This window comes from Chionomys nivalis, chromosome 2 (assembly GCF_950005125.1).
Source record: "Chionomys nivalis chromosome 2, mChiNiv1.1, whole genome shotgun sequence".
Taxonomy (NCBI): Eukaryota; Metazoa; Chordata; class Mammalia; order Rodentia; family Cricetidae; genus Chionomys; species Chionomys nivalis.
Window position 1 is genome coordinate 21,765,659 of NC_080087.1, and position 14,003 is coordinate 21,779,661.

Here is a 14,003-nt window from a genome sequence, read left to right on the forward strand (position 1 = left end):
ACACACACAGGAGCCAGAGGGGTAGATGTTTCAACTGAAACTTTAAAAATGAGCTACACATTATATAGTCTTGGCAAGTAATTTAAATTTCAAAACTAGAGAAGGAGCAAAAATTTCCACCAAATAAACAAGCCCACAAATATAATAAAAATGTATAATTAATGGATCAGTTTTTAACTACTTTTGAAATTTCCTATTCTTTCTTTTAAGTGTGTAGTTTTTTTTATTGTTGTTGTTGTAATGCTCAATAAAGTATTTAGAAGGTAGAATCTTTTGTTCTTCCATAAGAACAGCCAATAAAAGATACCAGGAGGCTTCTCAGCTTACAACCAGGTTAAGTTGGATGTACAAATCCAAGAGACAGGGGACTGATAGTGAGTCAGCAGATTAGCAGGAACAAAAGTACAGGTGACTCTCCATGGCTACTACTGAGGACAAGACAGGTCTGTGCACAAACACTACTGTGACAGACACCACAGGGCTGTGCACAAACACTACTGTGACAGAGACCACGGGCTGTGCACAAACACTACTGTGACAGAGACCACAGGGCTGTGCACAAACACTACTGTGACAGAGACCACAGGGCTGTGCACAAACACTACTGTGACAGAGACCACAGGGCTGTGCACAAACACTACTGTGACAGAGACCACAGGTCTGTGCATAAACACTACTGTAACAGACAATACACAGCAGTTTCCTATTGTGATGCTGAGGTTCTAAACATAGACAAAGTATAACAACTGCTTTATCTATATGCTGAAGGCATAAGGACAACTGCAGTTATGTACAGAGGAGTATTTTGTTAAGACTGCTGCTATACACTTAGAAATCTGTACAAGTTGACTTTGGAAGCCGAGAAAACACGACACTGTTACAGTTCCATTTATACAGAATACAGAATCCATTTATAAAATCTATGTTAGAGTTTAAGAGAAATGTGAGAACATCACTTCTCAGGGAGACACTGGGAGGGTACACTGACTTTCCCTCTGGTTAGCACGCCCAATGCTGTACATCAGTAGTCACAGCACAGACCTACAAGAACTCTTCAAAACAAAACCATGTCCACAAAAAAGCAGAAATACTGAAATTATAGCTACACAGCAACATCTTAGGTGACGATACAACAAAGCCCAAGTATTTTTATACTTTTATACTTAAATGCAAAATTACATAGGGAATACTACAAAGAGACTGAAAAAAAAAAAAAACGAAACCAAAAACAAAACCCAATAAAACAACAAGAACCCTCGTACTTACAGCCCGTAGGAAGAATTGAGTGCCAGGCTGGTGACCTGCTGTGGGGGTTCTCCACCCACCCACACCAACTGAACAACTAGCTCTGTCTGATAACCCGGAGACTGTTTAAGTGGTGAGCTTTTGACTCTGGAAAAGAAAAAGGAAGACACATTAGCATTTTAACACATTTCCAATTAACTGATTGCCTTTCGCACATGAAATTACATATAGTCATGCAGGAATAATTTTATACAGGAGACCACACTAGATTTCCTAAAATGTAGAAGTCAGAGCACTGTGTTCTAGAAGCATTTAACCTCGTTGCAGAGAGGAACACATGCCCGAGTGACAAAGGTAGGGAAATACTGGAGATAATGTGATGAGATAGGAAAAGATGACGGATAAGAGAGAATAAGTGGAGAAGAAAAGAGGAAAGGAAGAACAAAAAACAGGGAAAGGTGGGTTTAAGAATGACCAAAAGCAGCAACAAGCAACCAGAAAGAAAAAAAAAAAACAAAAGAATAAATGAATGAAAGAATAAAGCTTAAAATCACTCCTCTCCCAAAGCAAAAATGAGTATAGAAGTAAAAAATTAGTACAAGCAACGGATTTGTAGTGGGTAACTTTTTACCACATAAAACAAAGTAAAGCACTTCTCCACACTCTGCTGTTCATTTGTAGATAATGCCAGACCCAGCAGATGAGGTGGGAAATTAGGAAATTGTTCTGATATTAAACGATATTTTTTTTCTCATTTTTTTTTATTCTTTTTTAATTAAAATTTCCAACTGCTCCCCGTTTCCCATTTCCCTCCCCCTCCTCCCACATATTGCCCCCTCCCCCCGCTCCCCTCCCCCTAACCCCACTCCACTTCTCCTCCCCCCAGTCCACTCCCCCTCCCTCTCGATACTGAAGAGCAGTCCAAATTCCCTGCTCTACAGGAAGACCAAGGTCCTCCCACTTCTATCTAGGTCCAGGAAGGTGAGCATCCAAAGTGGCTACGCTCCCACAAAGCCAGTTCATGTATTAGGATCGAAACCTAGTGCCATTGTCCTTGGCTTCTCATCAGCCTTCATTGTCCGCCTTGTTCAGAGAGTCCAGTTTCAACCCATGCTTATTCAGTCCCAGTCCAGCTGGCCTTGGAGAGCTCCCAATAGATCAGTTCCACTGTCACAGTGGGTGGGTGCACGCCTCGTGGTCCTGATTTCCTTGCTCATGTTCTCCCTCCTTCTGCTCCTCATTTGGACCTTAAGAGCTCTGACGGTTGCTCCAAATTGGGTCTCTGTCTCTCTCTCGATCCATCGCCAGATGAAGATTAAACGATATTTTTAAAGTAGACTAGAATACAGTATGAGGTAAGACTTGATGTGGCTTATAACTTTCTAGTAGGTATAAATCAAAGACAACCCCACACTTATTCACTAATTTTTACTGTGTGCACGATGCGCAAATCTCCATGCAGAGGATAGTTTGCATGCGTCAGTTCCTTCCTTCCATGCTATAGGTTCTAGGGATCAAACAGGGTGGTAAGCACCTCTCCCCTAGAAGATAGAAATCCTGTACTAATTTTAACTTCTGTATACAAAATCCACAGAATAAGTGAGTAAAGGAGAGGTTAGACCGAGTTACATGAAGAGAGGAGAAGTCAAAGTGACTGTAAGGTCAAAATCACTAATTAAATCCATTAGGTGCGTCAATAATGAAGGCTTAGTTCAGAGGAATATCTGGGAAATTTGAGGTGATGTTACGCATCTATGAATTTAGAACTACTTAGCAGAGAAGTGTCAAATACACAAATCTCACAAGTAATGGATTAATTTGTACTAAACTTGTTTCGGCTAAGTCTATGATATTAGAAAAGAAGGGGAGTGAGGGAGAAATTTATAGAAATATGAGACTTTCTGAAGAATCCTTACATGTCACCCCTGCCATGCATGTATCAGCAACCTTTGTGTGAAATAGATTTAAACAAGAAGAGCAATTTATTTGCACGTGTAACTATATTTTTTTTATTGAAAAAAAATTTCCGCCTCCTCCCAGCCTCCCATTTCCCTCCCCCTCCTCCCACTCCTCTCCCCTCCTCCCACTCCTCTCTCCCTCCCTCTCCAGTCTGAAGAGCAGTCAGGGTTCCCTGCCCTGTGGAAAGTCCAAGGTCCTCCCCCCTCCATCCAGGTCTAGGAAAAGGTGAGCATCCAAACTGGCTAGGCTCCCACAAAGCCAGAACATGAAGTAGGATCAAAACCCAGTGCCATTGTCCTTGGCTTCTCTAGAGGGGCTCCCAGGTGCCCAGGGCGATGTCCTCAGTTAGTTCCTTGGGCAGCTGAGGTTAGGGAACCTGAAATGGCCCTATCCGATAGCCATACTGATGAATATCTTGCATACCACCATAGAACCCTCATCTGGCGATGGATGGAGATAGAGACAGAGACCCACATTGGAGCACCAGAATGAGCTCCCAAGGTCCCAATGAGGAGCAGAAGGAGGGAGAACATGAGCAACGAAGTCAGGACCGCGAGGGGTGTACCCACCCACTGAGACAGTGGGGCTGATCTATTGGGAGCTCACCAAGGTCAGCTGGACTGGGACTGAAAAAGCATGGGATAAAACCAGACTCTCTGAACATGGCGGTCAATGAGGGCTGTAACTATATTTTAAGCTGAGGGTGCCTTAGACTGCACAAATGCTTGCAAAGTCTAGTCTTCCACTAATTTTTTGGATTCTGCCTTGGAGTGACAGAGTATAAAGGACAGCAAGATGACTACTCACTGACAAACAGCCTGCAGCTTCATTAAGAGGCAGAAGCACTTTTGAATAATTTTGCTGGTACTTCTATAGTGAGAAGGACTAAGATACTTGTTAGCAATGTGCTAAAAAAAAAAGGTAAGAGTTGGTTGTCAAGACTACCGGGAGGATGAGAGTCACTGTACACACATGTAACAGGAAGTGAACTGGAGTCACCTCTGGCCCTCAGAACTGCTGAGAGAGAATTTCTGTTGCTTTTCGGGGAACTGGCCAACGTTCATTTGCACTTGTTGATCTTAAGGAATTAAAATGAGAATTGAGGCATCTGACCTCTCACCCAGAGGCAGTTTTTTTTTTCTTTTTCTTTTTATTGTTTATTTATTTATTAAAGATTTCTGCCTTCTCCCTGCCCTGTGGGAAGTCCAAGGACCACCTACCTCCATCCAGGTCTAGTAAGGTGAGCATCCAAACTGCCTAGGCTCCCACAAAACCAGTACGTGCAGTAGGATCAAAAACCCATTGCCATTGCTCTTGAGTTCTCAGTAGTCCTCATTGTCCATTATGTTCAGCAAGTCCGGTTTTATCCCATGCTTTTTCAGACCCAAGCCAGCTGGCCTTGGTGATTTCCTGATAGAACATCCCCATTGTCTCAGTGTGTGGGTGCACCCCTCGTGGTCCTAAGTTCCTTGCTCGTGCTCTGTCTCCTGCTCATGATTTGGACCTTGAGATTTCTAGGAGAAGATCTTCACCAACCCCGCAACAGACAAAGGTCTGATCTCCAAAATATATAGAGAACTCAAGAAAGTAGACCGTAAAGGGCTAATCAACCCAATTAAAAAATGGGACACTGAGCTGAACAGAGAATTCTCAACAGAAGAAGTTCGAATGGCCAAAAGACATTTAAGGTCATGCTCAACTTCCCTAGCGATCAGGGAAATGCAAATCAAGACAACTTTAAGATACCGTCTTACACCTGTCAGAATGGCTAAAATAATAAACACCAATGATAGCCTTTGCTGGAGAGGTTGTGGAGAAAGGGGTACACTCATCCATTGCTGGTGGGAATGCAAACTTGTGCAACCACTTTGGAAAACAGTATGGCGGTTTCTCAGGAATTTCAGGATCCATCTACCCCTGGACCCAGCAATACCACTCTTGGGTATATACCCAAGAAATGCCCTATCATACAACAAAAGTATATGCTCAACTATATTCATAGCAGCATTGCTTGTAATAGCCAGAACCTGGAAACAACCTAGATGCCCTTCAATGGAAGAATGGATGAAGAAAGTATGGAATATATACATATTAGAGTACTACTCAGCAGTAAAAAACAATGACTTCCTGAATTTTGCAGGCAAATGGATGGAAATAGAAAACACTATCCTGAGTGAGGTGAGCCAGACCCAAAAAGAGGAACATGGGACGTACTCACTCATATTTGGTTTCTAGCCATGAATAGGGGACGTTGAGCCTATTATGCGTGGTCCTAGAGAAGCTAATTAAGAAGGTGAACCCAAAGAAAAACATTTAGGCGATGAAAGGAGACAGAGACAAAGACCCACATTGGAGCACCAGACTGAAATCTCAAGGTCCAGAGGCAGTTTTGACACATACAGGCTGAGTCCAAATGGGGCTGGCTATTCATGCCCGAATTAGGCAAGAAGGCAAGCCTCCAAGAAGCACGCCTTGGACCTGGCATACAGAATGTGCATACTGGATTAGGTTCTCAAGGGCAGGAGCAGATCTCACAGTAATAACTTTAAAAGCACATACAGGCTACACTTAAGACTTGTGGTGAGGATAAAGCGATGGATGCAATTAGGAGCACGTAGTGCTCTTGTAAAGGACCACATTCAGTCCATAGGACCTATACCAGGCAGCTCATAACTGTCTATAATTCCAGCTCCAGTTAATCGGATGCCATTTTCTAGACTTCACTTACAGGCATCCATACCCATTGTGTAAATAGAAATATACAAACACCAACATACACAATAAATCAAACACGAAATAAACCTTTTTAAAACTTCACTTTGCTAAGAATAAAAAGATATAAGGAAATAGCAAACCAAAAATTTCTCTAAATACTAACCTGTTGCAAAATACCATTTTTTTTTTTTTTTTTGAGACAGGGTTTCTCTGTAGCTTTGGAGCCTATCCTGGAACTAGCTCTTATAGACCTGGCTGGCCTCGAACTCACAGAGATCCACCTGCCTCTACCTCCCAAGTGCTGGGATTAAAGGTATGTGCCACTACTGTCCAGCTCAAAATCTCTAATTTGTATTTGAAATAAAAGCTAGAAACCTGGGCTAGCTGGGGGAATATTTAGGTAGTAGAGTTCTTGCCTGTGTGGCAAATTTAGGTTCATCCCTAGGAATAAAAAACAAATGAATAATCAGAAGCACACTGGACTGAGCTCCCAAGGCACAGATGAAGAGCAGAAGGAGGGAGAACATGAGAAAAGAAGTCAGGACCACGAGGGGTGCGTCCACCCACGGAGACGGTGGGACTGATCTAATGGGAGCTCACCAAGGCCAGCTAGACTGGGAATGAATGAGCATGGGATCAAACCAGACTCTCTGAATGTGGCTGACAATGAGGGCAGACTGAGAAGCCAATGATAATGACACCGGGTTTTGATTCTACTGCATGTACTGGCTTTTTGGGAGCTTAGTCTGTTTGGATGCACACCTTCCTAGACCTGGATGGAGTGGGGAGGGCCTTGGACTTCCCACAGTGCAGGGCACCCTGACTTCTCTTAGAACTGGAGAGCAAGGAGAAGAGGGAGTGGGTGGAGTGGAAGGGAAACGGGAGGATGGGGGTGTTGTAATAAGAGCGGCAGGGCTGCGTCCCCGGCACCCGGCCGCCCACATGGCTAGCTTATGCCCTGAAATAATTACACCGGAATTGTATTTTTTTAATCACTGTCTAGCCCATTAGTTCCAGTCTCTTATTGGCTAGCTCTTACATATTGATCTAACCCATTTCTAATATTCTGTGTAGCACCATGAGCTGGCTTACCAGGGAAGATCTTAACCTACGTCTGTCTGGAGTGGGAGAATCATGGCGACTCCCTTACTCGGCTTCTTTCTCCCAGCATTCTGTCTGTTTACTCCACCCACCTAAGGGCTGGCCTATAAATGGGCCAAGGCAGTTTCTTTATTAAATAAAAGTAACTCCTCCATCATGGGGGGGTGGAAATTTTTAATAAATAAATAAAATAATAGAAAGGGACATGATGTGAGAGTGTCATCTATCTGTTGCTTTCATTGGTTAATTAATAAAGAAACTGCTTGGCCTTTGATAGGCCAGCCCTTAGGTGGGTGGAGTAGACAGAACAGAATGCTGGGAGAAAGAAGCAGGGTCAGGCAGTCGCCATAGGTCTCCTCTCCGAGATGGATGCAGGTTAAGATTCTTCCCGGTAAGACACCACCTCGTGTTGCTACACAGATCATTAGAAATGGGTTAATCGAGATGTGAGAGTTAGCCAGTAAGAGGCTAGAGCTAATGGGCCAAGCAGTGTTTAAAAGAATATAGTTTCCGTGTAATTATTTCGGGTAAAGCTAGCCGGGTGGCGGGAAGTGGCCCGCTGCTCCTATTACTACAGGGACAAACCAAGAAGATGGCTCAGCAAGTTACGGCACCTGTTGTCAAGACCAAACACCTGACCTTGAAGCCCATGATCCACATATGGAAGGATAGGGTGGACTCCTACAATCATTTTGACTTCTGTGCTTGTTGTGGCATGTTTTGTGCCCACATATGCACGACTGTGTGTGTGTGTGAAACATACTCACATAAATGTAGTAAAAGAAGAAATGACGGAGTTAGATTTTAAAAACAGAAAGTGGGAAGGACTGATAAATTGTTGTCTACAACTATTAAAGCTATACACTTAATATTTTGAATATACTCAACTTCTTTACTTGCTAAAGGTAAGCTGTAAAACATTTATAAAAGGTTTCACCATTTGTATAAATACATTTTAAAATGTTAAAATGATATTTGGAAGTATCATAATTTTAAAACAACTGTCTATTTGGACAAGTACTTTGCAAAGGGTCACTTACAATAGCTAAATAAAGAAACCATAAAATTGGATTGGTAAAAGGGACAAATAAAACAGCTTGAAAATATTTGTTTAAAAAATAGCCAGTTGTGTACAAAGGCATTGTGTGAGAAGCAGATGAACTCCCGAGTGAATGCATATTGCTGACATGAGCCCTGCCATGCGAAGGATCCCAGTGCCTCAGACCCATGAATGGGGAAGGCCTCTCACTGGTCGAGTGTGGATACTTATTACTGCATTGGAAAAAAGTAACCACCTTAGCTTCTTCCTCCTGGAAGACTGCAGCATGAGATGGCTCCCTACAGAGTCTCTCTGTGGATATTAGCTAAACTGCATTTTCTTTACTTTTTATTTATTTTAAAAAATATCAATCCAAATTCCCATTCCCTTCCCTCCTCCCATTCCCTCCACTCACCCTCCCACTCCACTCCCTCCAATACTAAGAGATGGCAAGGCACTTTGCTTTGTGTAAGGTCCAAGGCCCTCCCTACTACATCTAGGCTGAACAAGGTGTATGTCCAAAGAGAACAGGATCCCAAAAGCCAGTGCATGCAGCAGAGACAAATCCCACTGCCACTGTAAGCGGCCCTTCAGTCTGCTCCAACTGTCAGCCACATTCAGAGGAACTAGTTTGGCCCTATGCTTGTTCCTTTCCAGTCCAGCTAGCGTTGGTGAGCTCCCATTATTAGCTCAGGTAAAGTGTTTCAGTGGATGAACCATTCATGGTCTTGACCTCTTTGCTCATATTCTCATTCCTTCTACTCTTCAACTGGACCTTGGGAGCTCAGGCCAGTGCTCTGATGTGGGTCTCTGCCTGTGTTTCCATCAGTTGTTGAAGTTTCCGTAGTGATATTTAAGATAATCATCAGTCTGACTACTGGACAAGGCCAGTTCAGGCACCCTCTCCTCTACTGCTTAGGGTCCTAGCTGGGGTCATCCTTGTGGATTCCTGGGAATTTTTCTAGAGCCAGGTTTCTTGCTACCCCATAATGGCTCCCTCAACCAAAGATATCTCTTTCCTTGTTCTCATATCTGTTCTTCCTCCATCTTGACTATCCCATTCCCTCAAGCTCTCCTCAACCCTTACCTTCTCTCTTCCTCTTTCCCTTCTTCCCTTCCTTCTACCCTCCTCCCCCACCCCCATGCTCCAAATTTTGTCAGACGATCTTGTCTGTTTCCAATTTCCAGGTGTATCTACATATGTTTTACTTCGGGTTCACTTTATTATTTAACTTCTCTAAGATCATGAACTATAGGCTCAATGTCCTTTTATACAGCTAGTATCCACTTATAAGTGAGTACATACCATATTCATTTTTTAGAATCTGGGTTACATCACTCAGGATAGTGTTTTTTTATTCCATCCATTTGCATGCAAAATTCAAGATGTCATTGTATTTTTACCACTGAGTAGTACTCTAATGTGTAAATGTACCACACTTTCTTTATCCATTCTTCAGTTGAGGAACATCTGGGTTGTTTCCAGGTTCTGGCTATTACAAATAATGCTACTATGAACCTGGTTGAACAAATGCTTTTGTAGTATGATTGCGCATCTTTTGGATAAGAGTGATATTACTGGATCCTGGGGTAGGTTGATCCCCAATTTGCTGAGAAACTGCCATACTGATTTCCAAAGTGGTTGTGCAAGTTTGCATTCCCACCAGCAATGGATGAGTGTTCCCCTTACTCTACATCCTCTCCAGCATAAGCTATCATTACTGGTTTTGATCTTAGCCATTGCAGATGATATGATAGTGCACATAAGTGACCCCAAAAACTCTACCTGAGAACTCCTACAGCTGATAAATACCTTCAGTCACGTGGCAGGATAGAAGATCAACTCAAAAAATTCAGTAGCCCTCCTATACACAAATGATAAAGAAGCTGAGAGGGAAATCAGAGAAACATCACCTTTCACAATAGCCACAGATAACATAAAATATCTTGGGGTAACACTAGCCAAAGAAGTGAAAGACCTATTTGACAAGAACTTTAAGGCTTTGAAAAAAGAAACTGAAGACGATACCAGAAAATGGAAGGATCGCCCATGCTCTTAGATAGGAAGGATCAACATAGTAAAAATGGCAATTTTTCAAAAGGCAATCTATAGATTCAATGCAATCCCCATCAAAATCCCAACACAATTCTTCACAGACCTTGAAAGAATAATAATCAATTTCATATGGGGAAAAAAAACAGGATAGCCAAAACAATCCTGTACAATAACGGAACTTCGGGAGGCATCACCATTTCTGACATCAAGCTCTATTATAGAGCTACAGTAATGAAAACAGTTTGGTATTGGCAAAAAAAACAGAGATGTTGCACAATGGAATCAAATTGAAGACCCAGATATTAATCCACACACCTATGGACACCTGATTTTTGACAAAGAAGCTAAAATTATACAATGGAAAAAAGAAAGCATCTTCAACAAATGGTGCTGGCATAACTGGATGTCAACATAAATAGATCCATATCTATCACCATTTAGACTCAGGTCCAAATGAATTAAAGACCTTAATATAAATCTGACCACACTGAACCTGATAGAAGAGAAAGTTGGAAGTATCCTTCAAGGCATGGACACAGGAGACCACTTCCTAAATATAACCCCAGTAGCACAGACACTAAGAGCAACAATAAATAAATGGGACCTTTTGAAACTGAGAAGCTCCTATAAAGCAAAGGACACAGTCAATAAGACAAAAAGGCAGCCTACTGAATGGGAAAAGATCTTCATCAACCTCACATCAGACAAAGGACTGATATGCAAAATATATAAAGAACTCAAGAAATTAAACATTAAAATTCTAAATAACCCAATTAAAAATGGGGTACTGAACTAAACAGAGAATTCTCAACAGAAGAATCTCAAATGGCCAAAAGATACTTAAGGAAATGTTCAACTTCCTTAGATATCAGGGAAATTCACATCAAGACAACTCTGAGTATGCTAGAGCCATTGGCCAAGCAGTGTTGTAATTAATATAGTTTCTGAGTGCTTATTTTGGGCGGCCGGGAAACGAATGAGCAGTTTCCCGACTACAGCTCTGCTATTCCCACACTTACACCCTGGCTTATAAACCAGATCAGAAGGGGAAAAGGAGGCACAGTTACTTCCCCTCCTCTCTGCATTTGGATCAAGTGAGCTCAGGGCTCCCTGCAAGGGTACTGATGCAGCAATCAGGAGTTCAGCCTCCTAGACAGCTTAGAATCAAAAGACCCACCGGGCTCTCATACTAGCTGAAATCACTGGCTTCATCATATTTCATCAGAAATTAGGGTAATATAAATTATCACTTGGAAAATATTTTATTTATTAATGTACTGGAGACTATTGATGGGAAATGAACAGTAAAATTATTGGATGGTCTCATAGACACCAATCTTAAGTTTTAGGTGGTGAGATTCTGGGTGAATGTCTTATGCTTATTTTCAAAGTTAAAACAGCTTGAATTCCCCCCCCCCATCTCATTTGATAAAGTGATATGGTTGCTTACTTCTTCATGCCAAATGTTGTTTACAAAAGAAATTGCCAGATAAAACACTAACAGTCTCAAAGTAAAGTGAATTAACAGTTATATTTTATGTGAGGCCAATGCCTTAATGGTCACTCCAGAAAACAAATTATTACATAACTCAAAACAAATTAATCAGACTACATGTGCTAGCTGCTATTCTCTTTGCTCTGACAAAATAACAAAGAAAATTTAAGGAGGGAAGGATATGGATCTTGAGTGAGTGGTTACTGTCCGTCAAGATGAGAAAGGCATGGCCCTAGGAGCATAAGGCAGCTGGTCACACTGCATTTGTGTCAGGGAGCAAAGCGATAGGCAGATAAGCGGTGGTACTCAGCTGAGTTCTACTTTTTATCTTTCTTCATTACCATGGGATGAAGACATTTAAGTAAGTTAAGCTTCTCTGGAAATGGCCACACTCTTAGATGCCAGTCTCAGTGCCTTTCAATCTAGTCATCTCTGGAAATGGCCACACTCTTAGATGCCAATCTCAGTGCCTTTCAATCTAGTCATGTTTCAATAAAAGATTAATTATGACAAATCTTTTTGTTATTGTGACATCTACATATGTCACCTGTGAGTTGTAACCCCATTTCACATGGATCATATACCAGTTATTTATTTACATTATGACTTATAACAGTAGCAAAATTACTGTCATGAAGTAGCAGCAGAAATAATTTTATGGTTGGGGGTAACCATACCATGAGGAACTGTATTAAACAGTAAGAGCATTAGGAAGATTGAGAACCACTGAAATGTAACAATCGCTCTGGTCCTCAATGACCCTTGACCATCTGACAACACCACAGCTGAGGAGCTATTGACAGTTGAAAGCTGTTGGAGGAAGGAGAACCAGTTTTCGTTAGAGGTGTTTCCCCTTACAGGTTGGCCATGATCCAGTGTGCCCATACTGGAGGAGTATATGGACAGCATACATTGGACTCAGTGGGTCATTAATAAGAAAAAGAAAGAAGAGGGCAGGATGTTGCAGGGGATCTGGAAAGTTAAGTGGAGGGGTAGGAAATCAATATAATCAGCATACATTGAATGCATGTATGAAATTATCAAAGAATAAAAAATATTTTTAAAAATTAATCATAGATAAATACAACATCTTTTTATAGCTATTATTACTGATTGGTAACTATTACATAGCAATTATTAATAACCTGCTGGACAGGTTTAGAAATCATATTTTATTCTATTGTTACACTCTTCAAGAAAGGAAGTTGGGTTCCCTGAATTCCACGTGAAGATAAGAAGAGGGCAAGAACTATATTATCTTGACAGAAATCAAGGTTGGTCATATGAAGCTAAGGGAGAAACCCCTTCAAAGCAAGCTTCTCCAAAAATGGAGACAACACCACAGCGAATTTTCAAACTCAGTTATGTCCTAGAAGTCTAAAATGTCACTCAAAGTGAAGAAGAACATTATTATCAAATCAGAGTTACCTCAATTCTTCCAGGATTAATATATATATATATATATATATTATACAAAAATATGATATTGTATAATATATATATATTAACATATATGTTATTGTATAAGACCAGGATAGGGAAAGTATATCAACATACAAATGTGAACAGCTAATGGTAATAACAAAGATTGAAGAGTCTCTTGAAATTCCAACTGAGAAAGTATTGCTGTATTAAGTGACATTCTACTAAATACTTGCAGATTAGAAGTTAGTACATCCCACCACAGATATGAATGTCAGACAGTAAAGATGGCTATCTATAATTTCAGGTCTGTGGACAGTACTGAAAACTCAGTTCCAGAAACAGTGTATGTTACAAGGATTTAGATGTTCAGCCTATGTGTTTCAGTTCACTGGCTGGAGGTTTTAATTGTTCTTGGTTATTAACTTCCTGCTCTCTTTGTTCTTTCTTTCTGTCAATGCAGAAACTAGAAAAAACACCTACCTAAGTAAAACCAGAAGACAAAGGCTCACTTATTGAACCTGCTTTTCATTTTTAGCTTGGAAGCCAAGGCAAGGGGTCCTGTAACTTTGGATTGAGAGCGCTGTGTTCCTTGTCGTAACTAGTTCCTAGCCTCTCTCGGTGTGGGAAAGCCATGTATTGGCATGCTTATTCCTCAGGGAGAAAACTAATCTCATGTTTCAGACAGCTGTATATGAATGAAGCTTATGAACATTTAGATGAACAAGAAATTCCAAAGTCCAGATAAAAGTATTCTAATTTTGCTGATGAGGACAATATTATCTCACATTTTATGTGACAACATCGTGCTAAATATACTGAAGTGTTACTTCATATAACTTATAAAACCGAGGAAATACAGATCTATTTTATCAATGCATAAAAGACAATTGTATTTTATCCATCTATAAAATTAATAAAAACTAAAAAATGAAACCAATATAAAACATTGCAGTAACATTTTAAAATTT

At 40.9% G+C, this 14,003-nt stretch overlaps 1 protein-coding gene across 5 annotated transcripts in view; it reads right to left on the reverse strand.

Moving 5' to 3' along the window:
- Stxbp5 (syntaxin binding protein 5) overlaps positions 1–14,003 on the reverse strand; it is a 151,477-nt gene that overhangs the window by 39,906 nt on the left and 97,568 nt on the right. For all 5 annotated transcript variants that reach the window (XM_057763270.1, XM_057763275.1, XM_057763272.1 and 2 more), the window contains exon 17: positions 1,267–1,392. In XM_057763270.1, coding sequence (XP_057619253.1) covers positions 1,267–1,392 — 126 coding nt within the window. The remainder of the gene's footprint in view (positions 1–1,266; positions 1,393–14,003) is intronic.